Here is a 26,565-nt window from a genome sequence, read left to right as displayed (position 1 = left end):
CCACGCACAAATCCAAGGGGGCACGTGGCCCTCCTGCCTCCCCAGGGTGCGCACAATGGCAGGGAGCTCCAGCATAGCTAATAGAGCAACCTGGTAACACCAATAACCCCCAGCAACAGTGTGCGTCTCTGCACGTCACAGCCTCCTGGTGACTCTTTTAGCAGGGAGCTTTGGAGTCTGAATCTTTGAAGCCTCAAATTTAGGCTCATGTTGTTCCTCTTCTGAGACCTGAAACGGGTGGGGAAAAGCAATCTCTGACTTGCCGTTAAATGGGCATCAGGGAACCGAATGCTGTGGCATCCTCCAAAGGCGCTCCCAGCCCTTTGCCTCTGCTGCTCCGGTCCTGAGGAGTGACACTGTTCCCGTGGGCCACCCTCGCCCATGCTAGAAGGAGCTGCAGTGTGACCATCGCGGTTCCTCACTTGACTTGAGCCCAGCTCGCCCAAGGTGAAAGGCCAGAGCATGAAACCACTCCACCTCCTTGGGTCCTCCGAGGCCAGCCGTTTTGGATGGTGGCACTTCCCCATGTGGCACATTAGGAATCCTCCGGCCTTACGCGAGAGAAGTTCCCGTTGCAGAGAGGTGAAAATTGCCCCTGCAGAGGGCAGACGCACGGCTCCTGGTGTTTGCGCATCTTGTGCGCTGCACTGAAAATCCACCCCGCCTCCCTGCTGAGTGAGTGAAGCTCAGGGAGCACTAGTGTTGCTGTTGAATATTCAGGATTTCTGCCGCAGTGGTCCTCCAGCCAGGCTCAGTCTTGCAGGGCTTCATGTTGTACTAGGAAATCACACTCTCTCTTGCTCCAAATGCCTGAGATTTAAGCCTTTGACCAGGCCTAGTGGTTCCACGTGTTCCCACAAAGGAGAGAAGGTATTGGTGTGGGGGGTGGCCGTTTTTGATTAAATGTTCCTTTTTTCCCCAGTGCCTCCCCATTAAGGATCTCTGGCATTGGATGGGCCTTTGTAGCTTCCAAGCCTTGTGTTGCCTTTGTTCATACTCCTGTGCTGGAGCTTGCAGACACGGGTGTATTAAATTCATCTATTAATCAGCTCTGCCTTTATTTTGCAGGGCTAGAGTCCAACAACCTTTTTTTTTTTTTTCAATCGAGGGGAAAAATATTTGAACCAACACAGAGGATCTCATATATCACCACTGCCATACAGATTCAGAGGGCGCTGCATCGTTGAACAGTCTGCAGGTTCTAGGAGGGTGTGGGGAGAAAACGCAGCCGACTGCCATCAGCCAACCCTGGAGCACCATGCCTTACAGCAAGACAATTTGCTCTTTTAAAACTCAGTTATATTCCCATCAGACATAGCCGCCCCCCGCCCCCACCTCCCACCCCCTCGAAGACAACAGACAAGCTTACGTCTAACTGGTTAGGTTCTCAGATGACTCTTGATGGTGGTGCCGAGCATGAGAAGAGAAGGTCATGTGATGGGGAAAAGGATGACTTTGCAAGTGAAAGAGGAACTGCAGAATATCTGAAATCTCCCTTAGGTGTAGCCGTGAAGACAATAGCACTTTTCTTTTGGGGGTTTTTGTTTTTGAACTGTGAATTTAAATTTTTGAAAATTTTATTTAGGGGTTTTTGACTAATATTGAGGTCGTGTTCTGTTTGTTGTTTTTTTCCACAAGAAGTACAGGAATGTGGAGTTGGGTTTGTTGGATTTTAATGAAAGAGAAAAATAAAACAGAAACTATTAAATGCTGGTTGAATGAACTGGAGAGAAATTGATGCAAGCTGTATAATCTGCTATTAGACTAAGCGATATCACACTGTGCTATATTATCATTATTATCTGGTGTACAATACTTCTGCCTTTTGAATTCTGCAATGGCTCTGTTTTTACTTCCACATATGTAAACAGTTCATTGAAGTTTTCACTGTCCCTAATTCAGAAAACTATGCTAAGAAATGGAGCTGGCTGACTGTTTATCTTTACTGTTCCTGATGTTCACAGTAACGAGTTTTTATTTTTAAGTGTATCAATGTTGGGTTAATGGTGATTGAATCCTTAATATCATTTCTTTGCCATAGCTGGAAACACTTGGGAGAGAAACTGAAGCTTGCTTCCTCATTTAGGGAGGTGAAATGGGAACACGCTGGAAGCTTTAGATGGTTCCTTCCTTTATATTTTAATAGTAGACATGATTGCTATGGGATCCATGTTTGGTTTTGGCTGTAGATCTTGAAGAGTGCTACAAAGGGAACTGTATTTTTTTCCCAGAAAAATCATCACCATCATGGTTTTGTACTGTTTCTTTCATTTTGAGGTTGTGCTCATGTCGGTCAGGGTAACACTCAACTGGCTGCAGAGAGTCTGCTTCGAGGCACCGAGTAGGCCGGTGGGCTGTCTGCGTAGGGAGACTGTTCACCCGACAAGAACTCATTTTGCATGTTCGGTATCTGGTGATGCAATGTACTAAACGCAAATCTTTGGCCTCCTTGGGTTGTTGATCCAGGGAGGGTGACAGGGGACAACGGGAATCTATTCTCTCTTTCAAGTAGTAGTGGACGCTTTCTGCTTTGTTTGTTGAGTTCCTGTTGTTGGTCGGTTGCTACGTTTACTCTGACAAGCTCCTAAAGCCAGTGTGATTGGAAAGCACATTTTTGAATCAAGCAAACTTAATTTGGGGTTTTCAGTGCCTGCTGTTTCCTTTGTAATTTAAAAATGAAAAAAGAATAAAAAAAAAAAACCAAACCAAAAAAAAAAAAGAACAACCCCCCCCCAGACATAAACCCCTAAAAATATTACTGTAATAGTAAGCGTCTAAATTTTTTGTAAAAAAAAAAAAAAAAAATTTAAAAAACTAAAAAAAAGCAAGCGTCAAGAGCTTTGTATCTTCTTGAGTATAATAAAATTTGACATGAATACATATATATAAATAAATAAATATATATAAATATATATATATTGTTGTGCAGAGGATAGGTTGCCAAAACCATGTAAAGTAGTTTGCAGGAGAAGGAAGCATTTCTGTTGATTCAGGGAAAGACCGATGCCAGAAGCTGTCAGCAGTTAGAATGACCCGCACGTGACTTTTTCCCCCGACTCCCCATCGTCAGCCTACGTATGGGAGGGTGACTCCTGGGTCCTGAGGGCAGTGATGTTGCTGGGAGCAAAGTCAGATTGCAGTGACTGGTTACTTTTACCTTCATGAGACTCATGTTGGGCCAAAGATGCTTAGCAGGTCTGGGGAAGCAAAGTGAGAGTCATTGGATTGGAACTGGGGACGCATTTTTCTACACCGAGGTATAAAGTGTGGCGAGTGAAACAAGATACCTAGTTTTACTGTATATTCTAACAATGGTGCTCTTTTCATACTTGTCCTGCCGATAAGCGGAGAGTCTTTTAACACGGCTGTTAGGCAGAAGAGTTTTCTACGCTTTTGTTTCTGTACTTGGTGTATTCTTTTTGTATATCAAAGGATTTTTTTAAACACTTTCTCCAGCAGTTAGCAACAGAACCTGCTTTGTAGCTTATTAGTAAGGGAGGGTCGACGGAGGGGCCCTGCGATCTGCAAGTCCCAGGTTGCTTTTATCACGGTATTTACCAAAGGAGTCTGAGCAGGACATCATTGAAAAGCATAAGCTGACTCTTTTAAGACTTTTCTGATAAGACTTTACAGCATCTAATCGTACCATAATCCGAGAGCCAGCAAGAGGGGAGCAGAGAAAACAGCATGAGAGCCACGGCTGCAGGGACTGGACCAGGGGAGGGACCCAGAGGCCATTAGACTCGCATGAACTCCTACCCAGAGCAAGTCCCAAAGTGAAATCAGCCACACGCTACGGGGACATTCAGCCTCAAGATCAGAAGCCAAGTTGGGCAGCTGGCCTTTTCTCTCAACAATGGGCCAAATGAAAACCACTGCGGGGCCTTTGAGAAGCAGAATTAGCCTCCAAAAGTCCTTTCTGTTGCCATCAGATCCACCCCCGTAGATGAGAAGAGATGAGACCAGCTTCTGAGAACCATTAGCACCAGTTGCTCTTTCCTTTTGTTTCCTGTTTGTTTCCGAAGTCACTGCTACGGCTGCCCAAAGGGGAAACGTCGGCTGGGAGCGGCAGGACTGCTCACAGGCGTCACGTGGCTCAGCCAACGCTCGGCACAGCAAAACTTCACTCGGGACATGCAGCGATAACAAGAAACGAACGGTGTACATTGCAATCTTGGTCCCCAAGCCGTTTCTTAGACCAGTGGTCTCCGAAGTGGGGCGTGCGCACCCCAGGGGTGCACACGAGACGATCCATTGGGGTGGGGGAAGAAAATATTAAAACTTCTATTGCAGTTTACGTGTGCCCAGTTAATACATAGATTGGGGGTGCGTGCTCGAAAATTTTTTACTGATAGGCGTGCGCAATCAAAAAAGTTTGGAGACTACTGCCTTAGACAACTGAGTGGGGAGGCAGGTCTTGGGGCTGAATCGCATGCACTCCCACCAGCCAGAGGCCAAGGCAGAGGGACTCTTGTTCTGCCCTGTCATCACCTTGGATCAGGGCCTCACAAGATAGGCAATGCCCATTCAGTGACTGGCTCACCAGGCCAGGTCGCAGGGACATTTACTCACAGAAATGTACTGGGGCAGGCTTGATTTTTGGCAGCAGCAGCTGGCCAGTAAGTCCCTACAGTACTGGCCCTGTCAGAACGTGTGTCGTTATGACTCTCGCTGTTCCCCGCCAAGGATGGACGGGCCACACTTGAGAAGTGACGGGATGTGGATGAAAACAGCAGTGGATGTTTTAGCTGGGTTTGCATGGAAAGGAGGGTATGTGATTACAGAGTAGCATGTGCAAGAAACAGGCCTGAAGTCCAGCAGATCTGGTGTCCCCGGTGTAGGTCTTTGGTTCCTCCAGGGCTTGTGACGGAGCGCGCAGCCTCTCACTGCCTTCCCACCCAGTCCAGCCTCCGGCACCGTGGTCCACGGCGGGCATCGGACCAGAGAGAGGTGTGAGGGGTTGAGAAGGCACCACAGGTTGTAGCGGGGAGTGTGTATGGAGCAGCAAGCAGAATACTGGATGCAGGTTTCTTGCTGAACAAAAGCAGGAGGGAGCCGTTCTGCCCAAGCAAAGGCTGTGATAATGTGGGGTATGTCCTGAGTCTCCAAGGCGGGGAGCAGACAAGAGACCACGGCGCTGGAGCTGCCGTGGCCCGGGGTTGTAGTTTTGCCCGCTGCACGTTTGAGCAGTGGCTGTGGAGAGCCAGAAGGTTGCCGCGCTTGCAGGCTCCTGTCCCCGGGTCTGGCTGGCTGTGCTCAGTGCAGGATCCAGGAGGGGTGGGCAAAGGCAAGGCTCTGAGCTGGTTTTCTGGTGCGCTGTTCCTGAAGCGGCTAGCCATGTGCGAGTCCAAGATTTGGGTCATTTCCAGGACTGCTGTTGCTAACGCTGGCTGGAACAGTCCCTTGGGGCAACTTCTCCAGCTGTAGGTTCATGGAGCACATCGTGTTGCAGACACACCACTTGCTTGCCCCAGCTCTGCTTCGTCTACCCAGGGATACTGCCTCCAGCATGTGGCATAGACCTAGCTGTGCTGTCTTGCAGCTACCCATGGATTCCTCCAATGCTTCTCAAAGCAACTTTGTGTCTCCTTAACGCTGTTGAAGCACCGTGAAAGGACCTGGTTCAGCGCCGGGACAGGGAGATGCCTGAAAGCCGTGGTGTGCACGTTTGCTTCCACCAATGTAGTCAGCTCCTGCCAGTGCTGATGAGAAAGGTGAAGTGTGGCATGCAAAGTACTTTTTCATCCTGCTGCAACTCCTGGAGCTTTAGGACGAAGTGAGCCCCTTTCATTAGTTACCTGCAGCTTATTGTGTGGTTTTGGCTCAGCTACCAATGAAAGATGAGCACATTATAAAACCCTAGATAGAGTAGGCGAAGCTTCCAGGGCCAGTGGATGTACTAATGAGAGTTGGTTCTAATACCTTCTGTCTGTCAAACTGCTCATGTCCTCACTCTTTCTGTGAAAACCATAATGTGCCAATATCTTGAGCCCATACTTTTTTGTGCATTGGGGGTTGGGTCTCTCACGTACTCCTGACGGTGTTTATATATGTATAGTTTCTGGCAAAGTCTCTTCACTTCAATGCTCCTAAAATCTGGTGTTTCCCTACCTTTCACAGAGGTTGTCTCTGATTACCGGTACAGTAACTAATCTAGTGTATTAAGGGAAGGTATTATGAACCTTTTTTTTTTCTATCTTAAATTTTCCATTGGGGTAGGATGTTCAGAAGTGCGATCTCACGGTGATGAGGAGGAAGGAGCATCTACTGCAAAGCCTGCCATCCTGGCAGAGGATATCATCCTTAAAAACAACAACAAAACTAGACTAAGAAGCTTACTGGTAATTAGTAGCTAATGTGTTTGTAACTATCATGTGCCTTAAAATTTTCATGGTAGGAAAATAAAAAAAAAAATTAAAAAAACCCAACAAAAAACAAATCACCAATGTGTTTTCTGTAATACTACTCAACATTATCTCTGTAGTTTAGACTGGTGGGTTTTTGCATTGTATTTACACTGTACTATAAACTGAAACGTAGAATGGTTTGATTTTAAGAGTTAAGAAGGGAAAAAAAAGGTGGATTATGCTTTTCATAGAACAAATGTTACCATGACAGAATGTATTACTATAGGAACTTTCTGTAACACAGACAAGTAGACTGCTTGTTAGCAACCAGGTGTGTAGGATAACTAACAATTTGGTGTGTTTTCAATAAATCATGCCTGGAAAGAATACACGTGCCACTGGTTATTTTTGTTTATTACATCAGCTGTCCGAAATATTCCCTGGCCTTGTAACAGCACTCACCCCGACGGGGTCCTTGAGACCTAGCTCAATCCAGCACTGAGTGAGGTAGGAAAAGGCCTGTGGTAATGAAGACATGCTGTAATGTGCTACAGCTACAAACTGGGATGCAGAGGCCATCTGCTGCAGCAGAAAAGCATGTAATGGCTTGAGTGTAGATCACGGTTTCACTCAGATACAAAAAGAAATATCTGTTTGAAGGACTGCACATTTGAACTGGCAAGGATAACTTCCTGATGGCTTTCCCATTTGTGAGATAATGGACCTTTCCCAGCTTATGCTGACACAACCTTTACACTTCACATCTGCAAAATGCACGTGAATGTGTATGAATGTGTGCACAGCGTTTATTTATTTTATTTATGCACACACACACATGCACACACACAGATGACTGAGGTCTCATAAACTTGCTGGAGCGAGACACAAGCTTTTGTTGAAAGCTTCGTTTACCCTTTTCTCTTGCCATGCTGTTGGGGGATGCTGGAGAATTGCTTTGCTGCTGCGTTGGAGGGTGACCTAGCCCAGATGTTGAAAAGATAAATTGGATGCTACAGATTATGGCCAACCACTGACAAACTGGAGCAACACCCGTGGGGGCTGACTCTCCCCAACAAGTTCGTCAGTGTTGATAAGATCAACAGGCAGACTGATGTGCCATCGCACTTGCTGACCTTCACTACTCAAGCAAAACAAGAGTCCAGCAAAAAGCTGTAGGAGTAATAGCACGCAGCAGGGTTCTGGCAATGAGTGGAGATGGAGTTGTCTCCGGGAGTTAAACACTAAATATTACTACATGTCAGAGACCAAACATCTAATACGTGTTCAAACTTCATTGTACCACTGCCTGTGTTACTGTCTTGAGGGTCCAAAAGCCTTTAGCTGTGGATGTTTGCTAATAACAGCAGTGGGGAATTTATCTTCAAATGTCTAGATCACAGATGTCCAGAAGGCATCCCCGAAAATTATGTAAAATCACCAGCTGTTCTTGTCTATGCAGAAGGAAGCATCTGATTCTGGAAGTCACGTGGCGAGGGGCAGGACTCCTCAGCTCAGACTGACTCTTCAGAGGTAGCTCCAGCTTTCTGCTGCACTGATTAACCTGAGATTTTTGTACTTTGGATGTATTATGCGGCAATAAATAGTAGGTATGGCAGGTAAGACATTGAGCCCAGACAAACATGTTGTTTCAACAGGTGACCTTTTATGGCTGTCAGAGTAATTTAATTTCCAGCTCATCACAGCTGGGGAAGATTTGAAGAGCCGAGTCCCAGAGGTGAAAGGTTAACTTGGGAACAGTGAGCATGAAATATCACAGCCCTCACCTGTTTCAGATCTCAAGAGAAACTTGAGTGAAGAGCTCATCGTTGCAGCAGTGGTCGCCAGGATTTTTGGCTCCTTGTGGTAAAAGCCTTGCTCGTAGTTACTGTGCAGTGTCGAGGTTGTGGTACAGGTTGACCAGGAAATGAAAAGTCAGAGGGACACAAGCAAGGTTAAAAATTTCCAGGTGTATCTTAGCTGCAGACTGTCTGTGAGGGGAACTTAGCCTTGTTCTTCTGCATTGCACACAGGACTGGGACCAGGGAGACCCTGCCAGTGTCACTCACTTGGCTGAGGGCATGGGCACACGAGCAAGCTAAAGTCCTGTTGGCTAAGACATGGGAACACTTTTCCCTAGTTCTTTCTAGGTGGGTAGAGAAAAGGGCTGCGTCTTTTGACCTGCACGTGATCTCCCAGTATTTTGTTCGGCTTCAGACCTCTTGCATGCAGCACTAGCCCAACAGACAAGTTCTGAGCAGAAGGGGCATGTGGCCCTGGACATGGGTTTGATGTCATCAGTGGCCACCTGCCATGGCTTAAATCTAATCACAGGCAAGTAGGCTGAAAACAGAAGAGGACTGCCACAGTTACAACCTATAAGATGCACAGAAAAATATTTTGTGTCCCTATGAGCATTGCCCAGCCCCCCCACACACCCTGACCAGTTGCTCAAGGATGTAGATGGGCTTGTAAATGTTCTTGTCTCTGCAAATATTTGCAGACTGTTTAAAATCAGCTTTACAAACAATTTATATTTGAAAGACTGTGGGCTGATGATAGTGTGTTGTTCCCATGATGACTCACTGCATGCGTAGCTATGCACATTGCTTGAAGTCCTTTGTGCTAATCTCAGAGTGTGAGGTGGAAACTCAGAAGAGGACTGCACATGCACTCATGCACAGTTACAGCATTGAACAGTTGCTCTGGGTGCTGAGGTTTTCACCTTCCCCTACGCAGTATATGTGGTTGGAGGCAATCTGGACTGTGGGCCACTGGTCTCCTGCAGCTTGAGAAGCCATGGGCTTTTCTGAGCTATAATAACTAGGTACTCCCATGGTTTTGCTTCATCATGGGTCTTTGCAAGAAAGCTTATTGGGTTATTATGGTTTGCTCTGTTCACCTTCAATCTGACCTCCCAACCTGTCCCATAGGGCATTTTTGTCACTGACCTGGAGGCATAACTCTCTCCAGAATCAACAATGCCTCAGTGCAGTAGCCCACAAAAGGAGATGGCCAAAGATATGCTGGTCCAACTCCAGAATAGGAAAAGGGGTGGTGTGTCTCCAGAGTGCTGACGCTAGGGTTCATTTCTGCTGCTGAACCATGGATCAAAGTGCCTGAAGCTGGCCAGAGTCCATATGAAGCAAAATGGTGCCTCATACTCCTGCTCAGTAACGGCACAAGTCGTTTTCCCCCTTATTTTTATTTACGAATGTCAACATTGCATTATCCTACCACATCAAGGGGCACTCTGAGACGTGCCACTGAATTAGCGCACCATTCAGGACAGAAAAGTTACTTGGAGCGCGGCCTCGTACCTTGATGACACTAACACTGAGTACTGACAGCACTTTACCATAGCATTAATATTACCCAGGGTGTACAGAAAGGCACAGCCTGTTGTGTCCCATTAGAGAGCACCTTCTGGTTACCCAGCACTTGACCCAGGGGAAGAAACATGCCCTGCCCCCCAAGGAGGTGAGTTCTCTTAGGTACTATGCAAAGGGCTGGAAAACGGCATTTGAACAAGGTCTTGGCAGTTTACGTAGTTTGAGCACTTTGTTAAAAGAAGTTGTTCCCTGTCTTCTGCGAACGTATCCTTTGGCTCATCCAGCTCTTATAGCCTTCCCCTCCTTGCTACCTACCGGGTTGTCCACGGTCCAGCTGGGTTTCACCACCCGCAGCAGTCTTTTCTCCCTCCCAATGCCAGCCCCTGCTGGCAGGCAGTCCCAGTCTGCCTTTCCTCCAGCACAGGCCACAGTGTCGTTTTACCAGTAGCCGCCCTCGAATATCTGTGGTGTAACTGTAGGATTCTTCCCAGCAGCGCCTTGCCAGTAATTCAGCAAAACCAATGCTGCTGAAGTACTCCTTCCCTGCCAACGGGGTGTTTCTTTCTCAAGAGCGATTAGTCTGTTTGGCTGTGGGACACAAGCTCTCAGCAGCTGCTGTGATTTTTCTGTTTCACTCTTGGCTCTTAGGGGGTTGAACTCAAAATAAAAAGATTATTTTTGCTGTTTGGCAACACAGAGATTGACTTAAGGGAAGTGTTATCTGGGGTGGGGAAGGCCACGTGAAAAGATAAAAGCAGGCTTCTCCATCTCATCTTTGGCTAGTTACCTTGTTTTTACTCCCACTCTAAATCTTGGTTTCCCCCTCCTCCAAACTCCATTTGTTAGAATTTGCTTTAATTACAGGCCTTGAAATACAGAAAGCGAAACTTGACGCACGAACACAGTTAACCTGTGCAGTTGCATTTACAATTTTTGAAACGGCACTTGGGTACCAAGGGCTTCATTTTATCCCAGAAACACGGCCTTCTCCATGGCATCTTTGACCTTCATGTACTCCAGGTGAGACGGGTAGTTCGAACACACAAAATGACTGTTGTTGCGGATGTAGTTAATGAACTCAGGAGCCCCAGGACAGATTATATTGTCAGCCAGGATAACCGTGCCCTTCCTCAGCAAGCCACATTCCTAGAAAGAAGACAGAGTTGTTCTAAGTGATTTTCTTTGCTGTAGAAGGGGCTAAGATATTTTTTAGTACATGTGCAATATGCTTTCATGAGAAACATTTCATCCTCAAATGAGCTCCCAAAGTAACAGGTTCTAATATAAGCTTGACATGGAGGGAGGGGCCACTCTTCAAAAAAGTTCTGAAAAGCTGGATCTTTCTTCTAACATGATCAGCAGTAAAAGCCTTAATGATGCTCATGGGAGCCTGACATCATTAGGGTTCAGATTCAACAGCCTGTTGCAATGCCCAAGGGCCTAGCATGGTTTAAGGCTACGTCTCTGGGGGGAGTTCAGGAGACAGCGCTTTGCTGGGTAACATTTGGAGGGTTTTCCTACAGTGTCTCAGGGCTTTCTTCATGTGTTACATGAATGCGTGGAAAAAGCATTTTAGCATAAGCAGGTTAAAAGCCCCCCGCACATGTTCGTGAAGCCTTCTGGTGAGGACAGCCTCAGTCAGGCACCAACACTACTATGAGAAAAAGTGCACTGAAAACTGAGAGCTCCTTGGCTTGCTGACCCTTGGCCCAGCTGCCCTGTTGTTTTGTTGGGTGGCAGGGCCCCAAAGGGACAGGCCGGCATGCTCCAAGGAGCCCTGCGGCACAATTATCATCGTGCCGCACACAGTGACGTTCAGAAGCAGTTCTCTGACCGTATTTACTTGTATCTTTCCTGAACAAATGAACAGAAATTGCCTCCCTGAGCTTACCAGCAATAAAAGCCCCAGCAGCATTTCCTGGCTACAGTAACAAGAAGCACTTGCTGGACACTCTTTAGGGTGCTCCTTAACAGCTTCAGGACACTGTGGATGATTTGGGTCCTTACGAGGTCATCTGTATTAAGCAGACTGGATAGACTAGAAGCTGTTAGCTCACCACACTGAGCCCTTAATGGTGCACAAGGCAGAACAGAAGTGATGGGTCTGCAGTGTGTGTCCCCCGGTCTGTAATTCTCACTAAGTGGATTAGAAACCCAGGAGTGGAAATGGTATTTCTCCAGCTGTATTTCCCCGCCCTGAGCTGCTGTATCATCGCAACACCACTGAAATCTGGTCCCTGTGTCGAGGACCTTGCTCCAGCACTGTGGGAAAGGGGGAACAACATGGGCCATCTGAAATGCTCATTAGAAATGCCATAGCAACATGTTCTTTCTGCTTGGGGGAAACCTCATGGGTATTTACTTCGGCTATCTCAGCTAAAATCCCCTAGCACTGCTGCACTGAATTCATTTGTTAGAGTAAGCAAAACAGTGCTGTGGTTTGCAACCAGAAACTGCTGAGGAGGATGGAGCTAAATGACTCAAAACTTTGCTTTGGCTGTTTTCTGAGGGCTTGGTGATGAAAAAGGACATTCTAGCCCTCCAAATACCAGGGAGCTTGGAAGCAGTTTCACAGCAAGCTTAAAAGGGAAGATATGTGCTGAGGAAGACATTTCAGGGGAAAGGAAAACAGTTACTCTCTTCCAGTTACTGAAAGGAAAATTCAGTGCTAAGTTTCTTTAAAAAAAAAACCCTCTCCCAAGCAAACCTTCCCTATTTAAACAGCTGTCTGGAGAAGGAGAGGGGCAACATGAGAAATGATGGGAGTTTACCAGACAGCCGTGGTTGAATCCTAGTGGGCACTGAAGCTGATGCTCTTTGACCAAGGGGGGATGTAGGCACTGCGAGGCTGTCAGTGAAGTACTGGCTGATTTGAAAGTAAGAGCGTGCCCCAAGCGGGTAGATATTTGTGGAGAATGTAACTGCAACTGAAGCTGGCATTTCCTTCTAATTAGCTATTTGGTAATCACCAGCTCTCTAGGTTTAATGGCACTCCTGATGCTCTCTGGGATAATATCTCCTTATGTGCCGTTTTATAAATATAGACGCTGTGATTAATTGCTGGGTTATTTTGATGCCATTTGGAATTACCCCCAAGATCCTTAACAGTTCTAGTTTGTCATTACTGGTTGGTCAAACCAACCCGCAATTTGCTGTTGCTACTGTGGCCATCTAGCTTTGTAACAAAGTCGCAGTAGCTGTTCTCTTTTACTGTGTCTGAAAGTTTATCTAACATATCTCCCAACTACACTGTGGGTCCTATAAAAGATATTAGCAAACCAATCTTGCATATCCCATCATGGCGATGACAGAACCGTAACACTATCGCCTTCATTTTTGGCTGACACTCCTCACTCCAAGTCGTGGATGGAAAAGAATGTGAACTGCAACGAGTGCCCAGGATGGTTTAATTCTGCATAGCGCTAAGGGCTGCTCCACAGCCAAAGAGGTGGCAAGAAGACCCAAGTGATGTGTCGAAATTGGGACAAAGTGTGTTACAAGGAGAGAATCCCATCAAGAGGCGCTGGTGGCAGCACATCCCTGTGAAAGCACAGCCAGGGCAGTTTCCCATCAGGATATTAGAAGAGGGTCCAAATTTGAAGTCAGGGTTTGGCATCTGAACTTCTCTGCTTTTCAAGACATCTGGGGTCAAGTGTTCTAAGTTAGTCTGGTTCACAGAGGCTGAAGCAAAGAAGTTCAGATCCAGACCTGGACTTTGATGGGCAGCTCTGGTTGGGATTTCTCTTTCACGTCTGTCATACAGGAAACCAAGGCTCTGAGGCTGGAGATAGCAGAGCAACCCCTGAAAGATACTGTGTATCCTCAGTGCCCAGCTGAGGATACACAGCATTTTGAGGGCCTCATGCACCACTGTGAATCGGGTTCTGCTTCCTTTTGTCACATCTCCATGTACTTGCTACAAGACCTAGTGATGCGTGATATTCCCCGTTTATAGGAAATTGGCACTTGGCAAACATTATGGGGAGGGCAAATGTTATGCGGGGGGGTGCAGATTTTGTAGAAGTTTAGACAGGTACTACTTGACTGTTAGGACTGAAGTTGGCTCAACTCACCTGCAACAGGATAGTATCTGGTGTGTATCTTTCTTTCCAATGGTCGAGAAAGACAAAATCCAGTGTATCCACTTCATGCTTTTTCTTCAACTGTGGGATAATTTCCTCTGAAGGGCCTTCTAGAATTTTGACCTGAAAAGGAAATTCATCTCTGGTTAATAAGTGAACCGTTTTTTTTTTTTTTTTATCTTTCTCTCTTACGCATGATGCCCCTAGCTCTTCTTAAGTTGTGGTCAGACTTCAGTGATCATGTTAATAGCCGTTGTGTATGAGTTCAGCTGAACTGTGCTGGCTGGGTTTGGGCCACATGGGCTTTTTTGATAAATTGACTCAATTATTTTTTTTCAAAATGTTTTTTCTCTCTGTGCAATTATAGGAAATCTGCGACCTTGGCTCTGTTGGGTAATGTGGCTCTCTGCTATCCACAGGGGAATCCACAGATGAAAAGTGTTTGACTTAGCTTGGAATTTCAGTCACATTCAGTCGCGCCTTCTAGCCCAAAGGAAACGGGTCGTACAGAGGGGAGGTTAAAAAGACTGAGATTGTTTAGGCTGGTACACAGTTCTGAGTAAAATAACACTCTGCTCTAATTCACAGTCAGCGGAGAGTACAAGCAGGGTAGGAACCATCGCATCCTGATTAGAGGTTTATTGGCACAAGCTATACGACACTGAAGCACCTGCATTCGTTAAGCAGGTACCATATGGTGTGAATAAAAAAACAAAGTCAGAGAAGTCTGGCTGTTGGCTTATGGATCATAACTGATCAGTAGATTAACTCAGAGCTGGAAAACGCAACTTTATGCAGAGCTGTTATTTCAACCTTTGTTCAAGAAAAAGAAAAGGACTGAACAGTGTTTGGAGTCGATTGGGAAGGACACTTAAGTTGCTGCCTTTGACCCCACAGCAGCCTGAATGATACAGTCCAAATCTTTTGTCAGTGAAACCTCAGTATTGATTTGGAGCTTCTAGTTTATATCAGGGAATCAATGTTTTAGCTTAGACTATTGTGATAATACAGTGACATTTTCAGCAGTGTTGTTTGAGGTCACTAGTTAATAACCGATCACGGATCAGAAAATTGTGATTGGATGCCAAAACCCCAAGCTATTCGCAGTGTGATTGTTGCTATTTATTACTTGCATTACTGTAGCCCCTAGGGGCACTACTCATGCACAGACTTCACTGTCCTAGGTGCCAGACTCTCACACAACAAAATGTTCCTGGTCCCATGGAGCTGACAATCGAAGCAGACAAGAATGAATGCAGACAGGCGGAAAGGTAACCGTGCAATGAGGAAACCACAAGGTAATATCAGCTGGACATTTGATGTGGCACCATGTGGGAAGCTGCTAGTCCGATGGGGCAGGAGGGGCAAGGAACTGGCTAATGGGGAGACCACAACAGATCTTTGAGAAACCGATCTGTCAATTTTGCCAGAATTCTTCAAGAATTGATCTGGGATCTTATTTAATATATATCATTAATGACCTTGGCACAAAAAGTGAGTCTGCTAATGAAATCTGCCAATGACATTTAATACAGAAATGTTGTTAATACAGAGAACAGGAATCTCAGATAGGAAGAATGGGATCACCTTGAGTACGACCACAGGAATAGTACAAAGTGTAAGCTCATGTACGTGGGGCTAACAACAAGAATTCCTGCTGTTAGACAGGGCCTCATCAGGGGAAAACAAGAGAGGAGGAAACGGATGCATTTGTTAATCACAAAAAAGTTTATGCACTGTCAATGCAGCTGCAAAAAAAGCAAATGCAGTTTTAGGATGGATAAAGTAAGGGGTTTTCTGTACAAGTAGGGAAGTATTAATGCCGTTGTACAAGGTACTGGTGACACCTCATTTGGAAGACTGTGGTTATGCACGCTCAAGAAAGATGGATTTGAACCAGAATGGCCATAAAAAAAGGGCTCCGGGGATGATCAGGGTCATGGAGAGGGCATTAAAAAAAGATCATGACTTGTTCAAAAATTGCTAAATGAAGGATGAGAAGGGAGACTATTGCTTTTTGGATCAGTGGTTCTCAACCTTTAAGACTTGAGGCATGCCTCAGAAAATGTAAGATCTTCGTTTTGACTTGTTTTTTGACTACAGAAAAATAGTAGAGAAATTCCTCTGATGCAAAGAAGTCAGAGAGACCACAGCAGGTCAGAATAGGTGTAATACTATGGATTCTTCTGTGAAACCTCTAGGTTTATCTTGCGAATTGTGGTTGAACACCTGAGAGTGCTAACTTTGTGAGCACCCTTGAAAGGGTCTCCAGGTATCCTGGTAAAGAATTACTGCTCTAGATACATATCAGGGAAATAAATCCAGAGAGAGAGAGAACTGCTTACGCTGACGGACATTGCTGGCACAAGAACAAACGGGGATTAGCTGGCCATGGGTGGAGGCAGGCTGGAGATTTACATGAACAGTTTCTAGTGATCAGAAAAGCCAAATCCTGGAGCAACATTTGAATTGGAGCAGGAGAGGTGAAAACCTAATTAGTTTTAAGACTAAGCTTGATGAGTTAATGAGAAGGATGATATGAGATAGTTATGTGTGATGGCAGGGGACTTGAATTCAGTGAGGCCCCTTCCAGGTCCATGCTCCTATGGCCCATCTCCAGGTCATCTGCCTACAGAAATAACCAATTATTAGGGAATGGGCCAAACTCACAAGATGTTTTCAAACATTCAGGTTCAGGCCACTGGTTCTGCACATGTCCCTCTCAAGCCTTGCTCTGGCCCAAGTGCCAGACTCGTTCGTGTCACTGGCACTTCCAAATTCCAATTCCAGCTCTGATTTTTGGACACGCACCAGTTTTGTGACCCCAGCTTAGGACCGAACAACAGCTGACTGGAGCATCTGTACTAAACACTGATTTGTCTTCGATATTTTGCATGTGAAAAGGAGCGATGATCTGATCCGGTGCCCATTAGACATTCTTCAGCTTAATACATTGATCACAGAGTTGAGCCTTGTTGTCAATCTCTGTTCACTGCTGAAATAGCCAAGGATGTTGCAATAGCTATATTTATCTCAGCATAAAGGCTATAATTTAAATACCTCACTACCATTTTTTCTGTCATAATATCCATTTGAAGCCCTTTTTTTCAACAGCCACAGACAAATCAGAGGTACCTTCTCTTGTACTCCAGCAAACTCAATTATCTGCTTGGCAATGGCAGCAAACTTAGGGTTGAACTCAATGGTAAGCAGGCGGGCGCTGGGCTTCAACAGCCGAGCCATCCTCACAGCTGAATAACCACAGTATGTTCCCAGCTCCAATGAGGTTGAGGGCTTGGCCTCCTCCAGTATCTTATCTAGAATCAAACCTGAGCAGAAGGGAAACAGGTGAGCTTCTGACAAACCAAACAGCATCACGCGTAGGCAGGAAGTTACCAGAGAAACACTCACAAGTTCATTTACAAAGCTACCAGGGCGTTCAAAATGTGTGGGGGTCGATGTCAAGTTTTATCTAGGGATCCTTTTGCAGAGTGGCTCCTACATAAATCACTGTTGATCTGGAGTGGTCCAGAAGTCTTGGTACGAACCCAATTAAACACAACAAGTGAAAAATGCTGCAGACTGCACCAGCAGCACGTGAGGACTCAACGTGGTCTCATGAACGCTTTCACAATTTCTTTTACGCGGGAGGTGACTTCAGGGAATGTTGTGATCTGACCTCCCGTGTGGTGACAATTTCGATGTCCCCGTGTTTTGATATGAAAAATGATTGCTGACCTATGTTTCAGATTTTAAACCTTCCAAATAGGATCTAGGTTCTTTGTGTCCAAAGAAAACGATTCTGATGGGCCTAGTTCAACAGAACAGCATAATCATGGGTGCAAATGCAGCATCTCCAAAGATCACTTGCTCATTGTAAACCTATCCATATGTGATGAATGCACAATTTGAGAATGTTGTGAGTTCAAATCTTGTTGCAGACAGGGCATGTGCAGTGTAAAACTTTCAGCTGAAGAAATAGTTGTTATGAATGAAAGATCTAGCTAGCTGTCAAAGGCTCCATCTCGGTGACCTATGACGGTTAGGAATATAAAAAGAAAACTGAAGGCATTTAACCTTTAATTAGCTGCTGTGCCATGTCCCTGATGTATGTATCTACCCAGTATAAGCACACACCTCATCCTGGGCTACTGTCATTTGTAACTGAGAAGAGCTTGTTAAGTCTCCAAACTGCAGGAATTAAAAGCAAGTGTCAGCTCAGTTAATTTTCCTCCACTAAATGAAATAAAGAAGCAATAGGGAACAGTAGCATTTTGCCTGGTTGGCTGCGCATCCCACCAAGGACCACTGCCATTCTGATCTCCCTGCTTTAGACTTGCTTCTGCAGTGCCTTTCCATGTGACCACCATCCCAAACTCCCAGGGGCACTACTTTCTTGTCTGAAGCAGGTGCTGCTTGGGAGGGTGAGGCTATACAAAGAAAACCCACACAGGCCCTGTAGTGCAAGAACTCTGAAACTCTGTAAGTGTGTCAAGTGCCCAGCCAGAAAGGGCCTGAGCCAGGCACCCCTCTATGTAGGTCTGCCAAAAAGCCCTTTGGGGATTTAGTCAAAGCCAGTTGCAAAGCCTAACGATTCAGAGTGATCTGATTCTGGTCATTTTCTCATCGCAAGCCAAGTGCGAACTGCCTTCAAAGAGTCAGCTTCTCCCCCAAGTGTTTTACTGGTGCGAAGAGAACGGACTGGCACTGCAGCATCCAGCCACTTTCACTGCATCATAAACTCCCTGTTCAAGGAACCTTCAGACAGTTTCCATCTGGTTTTCTCAAGTGCTATGGGAAGGCTGCAGAAGACAAATGCATAAGAAAGCAAATCTGCAGCATTTCCATCTGCAAAGCAACATAGCAGGTCCCTTCTGCAGCGTTTCAACCTGCAAAGCAATACAGCAGTCTATGGAGGTCAACAATAGAGAGGGGGCTTGAAAGGTGCCAAAAGAAGAACAATGGGGAGACAGCAGATAGGCAAAACCAGTGAGAACAGGAGACAGAGAATACAGATCAGAGAGGAGAGCATGGGGAAGAGAGCCAGGGAGAATGCACAGTAGGACTTACCCAAAGATGGTAAAGATGCAAGAAGAAACCAGAAAGATTTTAAGGGCTGATCCAAGTGAAATATGCCTTTGACTCTAACAATATTGCAAATGTGAAGCTGCCTGATTTGTTATGTAATGTCTTAATTGCTATATTCCATCCAAAGTTCCTGCGCAAAACTTTGATATATGTTGATGGAAAGTCTCCTAGGGTACAACTAACTGGCCTACTAGCCCTATTTAGAAATATAATGTAACTTTCGCTTCTCACCACGTGTTGTTAGCACATTTCTAAACAGGTGCTACAACTGTACTTTTCTTGCAGTATTGATCGGGGACTTCCATGGTAGTAATTGGTGTTCTACCTTCTGTCAATGTTGTTCAACTACCGTTGTGTTTGAGCACATATTGTTGCCTGTAATGGTACAACTCACAGCCCTGTATTGTCTATGCAACAGGCTCTAAGCAGTCTCTTTATACAGCTTTGTTTTCATGATTATTCATGGCATTATTTATTTCATTCGGGTATATGTAGCATGGAATAGTGTTCTGATTTAGTGTAGAGTAGGGCTGTCTTCCTATACAGTGACTATAGTATTTACTTAGATATTTTTCTGAGTTCAGACTCTGAGTGTCAGATCAGTTAATTTTTCTCCAATAATGGGAACAAAAAAAATGAAGCAAGACAGAGAACTTTGACATTTTGCCTGGTTGGTTGCACATCAGCCAGTTCCTACAAAAACAGGCCTAACTTACTGTAGAAGTACCTGTTGGCACGTGCCAGAGCACAGGGCATGTCAACATTTCTACTAGAAATTCCTTGTCACAGAGCACTCAGGTGCCCTGCACCTGAAAGCAGAAACAGCTTGGGAGAGACCCCTAGTGGCAGGAAGGGGGAGGCTCAGCTGCCAATCACCAGGGCTGCGCAGGTGCTGGTTGCTAGGGCAACCAGTGAAACCTAATGACAGGAAGGGGCAGGGCTTAGCCCTTCTTAAGCCCAGGCAGGAGGCCAGGAGGGCAGTTACCCTCCGGCGGCCGAGGGAGGAGGAACTCGGCTAGTACAGATGAAGGGGAGAACTCTGGCGGTGGGAACATCCCCTGGTTGCTGCTGGGGTTGGGGTGCTCTCTCTCTGGTAGGGACTGAACCTTGTTTGACCGGATGGTCTTGCTTTTATGTTGTAGCCCAGGGGCTTTGTGTTCTTGTGTTTACTGTTTTAACCAGAGGACCGGGTGAGGCTATTAGGGGTTGGAGGAGGCCTCATAGGAGCTCCATTGTAGTGTGGGGACCCTGGTGCCAGACGATGCAGCATTTGGGGGGGGGCATTGACCCCAGCCCCAGAGCAAGGGGGGGCGGTGAGGAGCCCCAGAGCAAGGGGGGGGAGTGAGAAGCTCCAGAAATAAAGGAGAGGGCCAAGGCATAACAAGATCCAGGTCAAACCATGTCAGTACCATCTACGAGGCTTGGGCTGCGGTGTAGGGGAGGAAAAGGAGCCGCAGGTAGCGCCCCCTGGCACCAGGGGACATAAAAATGGGCAGCCTCCTGCTTATTACATCGATCAATTAAGATCAAGGCATGGCAGGCGAGTAAGCAGGCGGCTGGCCCATAACAGGAGGGCGGAGTCACTCCTAGAAAGGCTCCGATAGCAATACTCCTGTCACATTCCTGTTCTCTGTTCTGGTGAACAGCTGTATGAAATCTCAAAAAAAGCAGCCATGCCAACACAAATGCTGATGACTCAGTAGGTAGCACTGTATTTTTTTGGAAGGTCTGAAACTGGCGTCATAAGATTAAATCTGTTGTTTGAAATGAGATACAAGATGGAAGTTCTGACCACATGGTGTCAAGATCCTATTTAACACATGCTAAGTTTCTCCCACCTTCAATCCCAGTCTCTTAGCCAACTTTTTATTTTGAATACTCAGTAATTGCTTTGCACCTAGGTGCTATTTAAAGACACAGATGTGACTGCACTTTACTGAGGAGCAGTGTGACTTTGGCATTCTTTCAGGTTTTGAAAGCAGCTAAATAATGTAAGACAATGTCATTATACAATTCCATAAATAATGGGCCAAGTCACAAAGTCCTTAACTCTCACTCCAGCAAACTTCTACTCAGTGCAAAGGACATCTCATTTGAACAAAAGATGTTGAACACTTGGCCCAAATTACCAGGGTCAGAATTTTAATAATTTTTTTTTAGCTATTGGGTGCTACCATTTTTACCCTAAATGTACTGCTCATGTAACCCCAGAATGTTTCCATGAACTGGATATAAAACACAAAGGTTCTCTTTGTCCACTGTGAAAATTCAGTTGCTTGGTTATAGTTAACCTCACAGGCAGGGACAGAAGTTACACAAACCCATTTAAGTGATCAGAAACTGGTTTAAACCTGTAACAGAACAGAAGTTCAGTGCACATAAGCCAGTTTCAAAATGGCAGACATTGGTTTAAGATAAACCTGGTTGAATGTAATATCAGACTTCACTGATTTGGGTCAAACTGGTTTATGAAACTTCTGTCCCAGACCCCTTCCTGGTTTAAGTTAAATCACAGCCCTCCAGCATCCCAGCATGCTTTTCAGCCTTAGGCTGGGATATGTTGTTTGCTCCAGAGAGCAGTGCTGGCCCTGCCCTCTGCTCCCTACCTGAAGCAGTGAAGGCTGGCTGACAAGGGAGTGAGGGAGGCAAGCCCAGCTGGGGATGCAGCCCAGTCGGCAAGGGGAGGGGACTGCCCACCCAAGCAAACCCTACCTGGAGTCTGGGACCATGGGGAAGCGGGAGGTGTTAAACACCCCTTCCTCCGCTTAAACTTACTGCTGACTGCAACTGTGGACTACAAATCCCAGAGATGCATGGAAGCAGGAAGAGAAAGTGAACACAGCCAGAGACCTGTACTCTAGTGTTCCCTGGCTTCTGCCCTGAGCTACTGCAGGCATGTGGCTGCATTTCCTGAATCAAAGGTAAATTTCTGTTCACTTATTTTTCAATTTAAACTGTGCAGTTTAGACTAACATACAGGCTAGGGACAGACATTACATATAAACCAGTTTAAGTGATCAGAAACTGGTTTAAACCTGCAACAGAACAGAAGTTCAGTGCACATTAACCAGTTTGAAAATGGGTGAAACAAGTTTGAGATAAACCTGGTTGAATGTAGTATCAGACTTAACTGATTTGGGTCAAACCGGTTTATGCAATGTCTGTCTCAGACCCCTCCCTGGTTTGAGTTAAATGAGAATCCTGTAGCATCCTGCCATGCTCTCTGGGCTGGGCTGGGCAGGGTCTCTGCTCCACAGAGCTGGGCTGGCCTGGCCCCTCCCTTCTGTTCCCTGGCTGCAGCTCTGGCAGAGACTTGTAGATACAGCAGGGTCTGCCTGGCTTCCTCCTGCTCTCCCTCTGCCTCCTGCCCCCTCACCACTCCTTGCTGAAGCAGGGATTCCCTCCCTCCCTCCCCTCTGCCTTACACCTTTCATTTTGCTTCTCCTTGATGGCTGCGGTCTGTGCTGTAGGAAACAGGACAAAGGAAAACAGGACTCTGTTGGCTTAGGGCTTTTTGGAGCTAATCATCAGGGAGCTGGTAACCTCCCTCCTTTCCTTCCTTGAAAACAGCTGTTTAAGAAGAGCATGAACTAATGGAGAGAGGCTGCTGTTTTCTTAATGGGCTGATAAACACTGAGTTAGGGGTACTAAACACTGTATTATATCAACTCCCTGCTGGGCTGCTTGCGTGGGGGGAAGACCTCCCTAATCAAAGCATCCTGCTGGGGTCTAGCCATGCCCCCCTCAGCTGAGCACTGTGGAATGGAAGGAGGGCTACTCTAGCACCCCCTGGCTTCTAGTCTGAGCCACTGCAGGCATGTGCCTGCATTTCTTCAGTTCAGAGGGGATGTCTGTACAGTTACAAACCAGTTTAAGCTAGCCAAGTTAGACTAATCTGCAAATATTGAATCAATTCAGGCTCAGGCTTTTTGAATGTCTGTCCCTAGCCACAAAGACTGAATTGATTCAGTCTTGGGCTTTTTAACTGTCTGCACAGTTTCCAAAGGTGAGAGGTCATGTTCTCAGAGAGACTCTCAGCCCTGGAATTCACAGGAAGCATATATTAAAATTCTGCCGCTACAGTGGTGTAAATGGATAGTTTTACTGCTTTGCATCTAAATGTATGCAATGAATGTGTGTCTGGCAAGACATGGATTGTCTATTTAGTTTCTTGTAAGAGTCAGATTAGCTAAAACAAGCTTGATTTACTTCTGGATTGGTGCTAATCTGTAATTCTCCCATTACTTTTTGGACTATTTCTCATGTGTTTTACATGTATATGATTTCTTCTCCCTTAACAATACATTGCCTGTAACTAAACTATGTGTATGCAAAAATCATATTATTTTAAGGGTGTGTGCTTTTCTTCATACAGCACCTTACAGTGCAGGGCCTTGGAGGGCTTTACAAACATCAGTGAATTATGCCTTGCCCGGCAGACAAGGTCCATACTATCCACTCAGACAGGTAAAAGTGGTAACTTTTCTAAGGCTACACAAAGAAAGCTTGCAGGTTCAGGAATACAACTCAGAAGACCCTTCTTCTCAGCTCCCTGCTTTAGCCACTCTATGCCCTTATTCAACAGCATGCACAGCACAACAAATATCAAATCTCGTCCCTACAGCTCCATAGTGCAATGCGCTGACTCCTCCCAAAGAGATCAGTGTAATTGTTATATAAATATTTTTCTGACTTTGTGGTTGCTGCGTTTCTCATACAGCAGCAGGGGCCAAAGGACTGGAATAATATAACTTGTACTGTCCTCATCTCAAACTCATAGTGGCCTTGAAAATCTTATTGCTGCTATGATTACCTTTTTCATCCCCCACATTCATGGCCCACTCTTTCTGGGAACAGTACTTATCGATGGTGTCCACCACACTCTGGGGGTCTCCTCTGACCGCGTTCTGCAGCACAAAGTTTAAAATCCTCTGTTCTTTGCTCTGATCCATGATGAAATTGGTTATTTTCTCCAGGATTATTTCATTCCAGGTAAGGGCTGCAATGCCATTGTTTCTAATGAGCAGTACAAGGAGCAGTAAAATGAGAAGCAGGCTGATGACAGTGAACAAAAGGACGGGAGAGCTCTCCAGCATCTGCAACGAGAGAGACAAAATTGGCTTCTGGTTAAGGTGGCCCAGAAAAAGACCATTCACTGTGTAAGCATTAGGCTCAGACACATTGTGCCCACTGCCCTGAACAAGAAGGTATGGAGATGAATTATTGTGCTGTATAGTAGAGAGGGAAATACCTTTGTTTTATACAGAGATGGACATTTCTTTGGAAACTCCCTTTAGAAGCAAATTTCAGAAGCAGTCAACAAGCGTCTGTCTTAATGTCCTGCTTTCTTCCCCCAACAGCCACTTAGCTGCAACTTCCAGTGCACAGTTGCTTAGAGACTGGGTCCTTGCTCAAAGGGCCTTTACAAAGGTCTTCTATACATGGAAAAGTATGTAAGTTCCTAAAGAAGTGGATGAAGGGGGTAATTTGGGCCATGTGGAAAGGGGTGCGGAACAATAGGTGAGCAACAAAATATGGAACCTTTCACCCTTTGATTCCGAGCACAGGTCTGCAGAGATCAGGCACAACTAAGCAAAATCCCATGTGAAAGGTAGGTGCAGGTTGCAAGCAATGGCATCACAGGAAACACCACATAGCCCTTCTGCAGAGCGCTCCAGCAAGGGGCTCAATGTGGCTTGGAGACGGAGTTACCCTCTCTCATCCAGAGCTTGCAATGCGGGTGCTTGATGGGGAGTGGGGCAAGAAAACTGCAGCCCCACCAGTGTCCCTGCAGATACAGGCTCAGGGATCCGAGCTCCCAGTGCAGCGCTTCTCAGGAACGCAGCAATAGCCTTCACTTGTGTCAGCGCCTTTAATGATTTCTTTTAAACCACTGATTTCCCCCTCTCCTATGCCAGTTATAAAGCTGCTAAGCTGAATCCCTGTGTCAGTAGAGAGGAATCCAGGCACAGGAAATTCAGGAGATGTAACAAAAGGGTGCATTGTATTTTGCTGACTGGCTCGTTGCTGCAGCCAGCTAGAATCCTCTAATGAGGCTGTGCCTATTGTTTCCCTGAAACTTGTTTTCTCTGCTGATGGTGATTGTGTGCCTGCAGTCCAAGGGGTGGGCAGGTAGGCTGGGCACGGGGGTGACTTCAGGGCATTCGAACATGAACATGAACATGAACCTCACTGGATGCGATTCACGTCATTCTGCTCAGCTCATACCCTAAATCCCTTCAAAGCCACTTGCTTAGCACCATGTGGGAAGATGCACTTATTATTGTAATGAGTGATTCCATGGCTTGTATTTGGTGACGCACAGAAGTTTCAACCCGGACTATGCCTTTAAAGAATTAATTCAGTCTTTCTCCAAGTGCACAGATGATTTGCATGCGGCTTTGGGTACACTGCTGTCATACAGCTAAGACAATGAGCATCGCTTCTAATGATCCCCCCTGCCCTGTCTCCTCGGCTCTCCCGCTCTGGCATTTCCCTCTGGTAAGGGCCGACCAGGGGTGGGGAGGGAGAGGGGCTGGAATGTGGCTGGATTAGCACAAGGCTGAGTGAATGCGTGAGTCACTTTCATTTGCAATCAAACATGGGTCTTAGGAATTTGGAGGCTATTTCCCCTCCCCTGTGCCTCTCTGTTATTTATGAGTTAACCCTTTCTACCCAACAAACTCCCTTCAAATGGTCTAGTCCTGCAAGATGCTGCATCTCCCCACTTCCGTGAAGTTTGACATCACTCAGCATCTTGTAAAACTATGGGGCACACAAGTTTGGGAAGGACACGTGACTCAACCTCAAAGGCCTCTGGGTCCTGCCATCAAACTCTTTCCTATCAAGGGCCAACAGCACTGCTTGTGCTTGCCACTCCATCACAGTTGCACCCGCTCCTCTGTGCCTCTTCGGTGGGGTCTGCACCGAGATCCTTCTGCCTGAAAAACCAACCCCTTCACTTTAAAACTTTGGATTACCCAATGCAGCACGTTTGGAGGTCAGAAGACGGTTAGGTTGCCATGGGGATATGCTCAACTCATAGTACGGTTATTGTTTGTTTCCTCCTCCACTTATTTTAGTGGCTCAGCGAGGGGAACTTGTTTGGAGCACTTACAGTCTGCTTCTTTGGCCCTCGATTCGTCGGCTGGGTTGCTGTTTATCTTCTACGCTTCCCTGCCCTGAACTGCCTCCTTGTAGTGTCGCAGCTCCATCATTTTTCAGAGGAAAATCCTGTTTCTTGGCTTTTGCATGTCCAAGGTAGCAAGAAGCTCCCTCACCCATCAGCAAGACCACAGGGCTGGCATGGCTACCCTGCTCCCTCCCACAGCAGCCATCCTATGGACCACTGTGGCAAGTTTCCCACGTTCTTTGTGGAAAAGACTGAGCTCTTCAGGGCTGGTGTTCCCAACCCTTCGAAATGCAGAAGTCTCAATCTTCCCACAGGTGGGGCTTGGCTTGGCCTCTGAGGTTGACAAAATCCTCTTTCCAGCAGGCCTCCCTACTTATTCTCTTGCCATTGGTGGACCAGCACTATGAACATGTTGGAGAGGTGTTAACAATTCCTGACTGTATGTGGGCATGCAGCTTCTCCCCAAGAAAGCAGACAGCCTGCTAGTTACCACTGAGTGCTTAACCTTTCCTGTTACTAGTGAAGATGGTCCCTGTCTGCTTGGATAGCAGTGGCATTTTGGATGGCATCCTGCCTGCATTCAGACA

The 26,565-nt window shown here is 46.1% G+C and overlaps 2 protein-coding genes across 24 annotated transcripts in view; one reads left to right on the top strand and one right to left on the bottom strand.

The window, feature by feature from the left end:
- The window catches only part of ARVCF (ARVCF delta catenin family member), a 444,623-nt gene extending 437,889 nt beyond the window's left edge, over positions 1–6,734 (top strand). For all 18 annotated transcript variants that reach the window (XM_090062536.1, XM_090062534.1, XM_090062537.1 and 15 more), the window contains one exon: positions 1,069–6,734. Coding sequence is in view for 1 of the 18 variants with exons in the window: in XM_090062538.1 (XP_089918664.1) it covers positions 1,069–1,074 (6 nt within the window). In the remaining 17 variants the exon portion in view is untranslated. The remainder of the gene's footprint in view (positions 1–1,068) is intronic.
- A 3,780-nt stretch (positions 6,735–10,514) lies between these two features.
- Positions 10,515–26,565, bottom strand: part of COMT (catechol-O-methyltransferase) — a 38,138-nt gene continuing 22,087 nt past the window's right edge. For all 6 annotated transcript variants that reach the window (XM_090062557.1, XM_090062555.1, XM_090062559.1 and 3 more), the window contains exons 2-5: positions 23,660–23,942; positions 16,894–17,087; positions 13,750–13,881; positions 10,515–10,822 (exon numbers count right to left, since the gene is read on the bottom strand). In XM_090062557.1, coding sequence (XP_089918683.1) covers positions 10,643–10,822; positions 13,750–13,881; positions 16,894–17,087; positions 23,660–23,942 — 789 coding nt within the window. In that variant the 3' untranslated portion in view covers positions 10,515–10,642. The remainder of the gene's footprint in view (positions 10,823–13,749; positions 13,882–16,893; positions 17,088–23,659; positions 23,943–26,565) is intronic.

Source organism: Crocodylus siamensis, chromosome 9, assembly GCF_052110815.1.
Source record: "Crocodylus siamensis isolate JL-2025a chromosome 9, ASM5211081v1, whole genome shotgun sequence".
Taxonomy (NCBI): Eukaryota; Metazoa; Chordata; order Crocodylia; family Crocodylidae; genus Crocodylus; species Crocodylus siamensis.
Note: the sequence above shows the minus strand (reverse complement) of the source record. Positions and strands in the feature narration are given on the sequence as shown.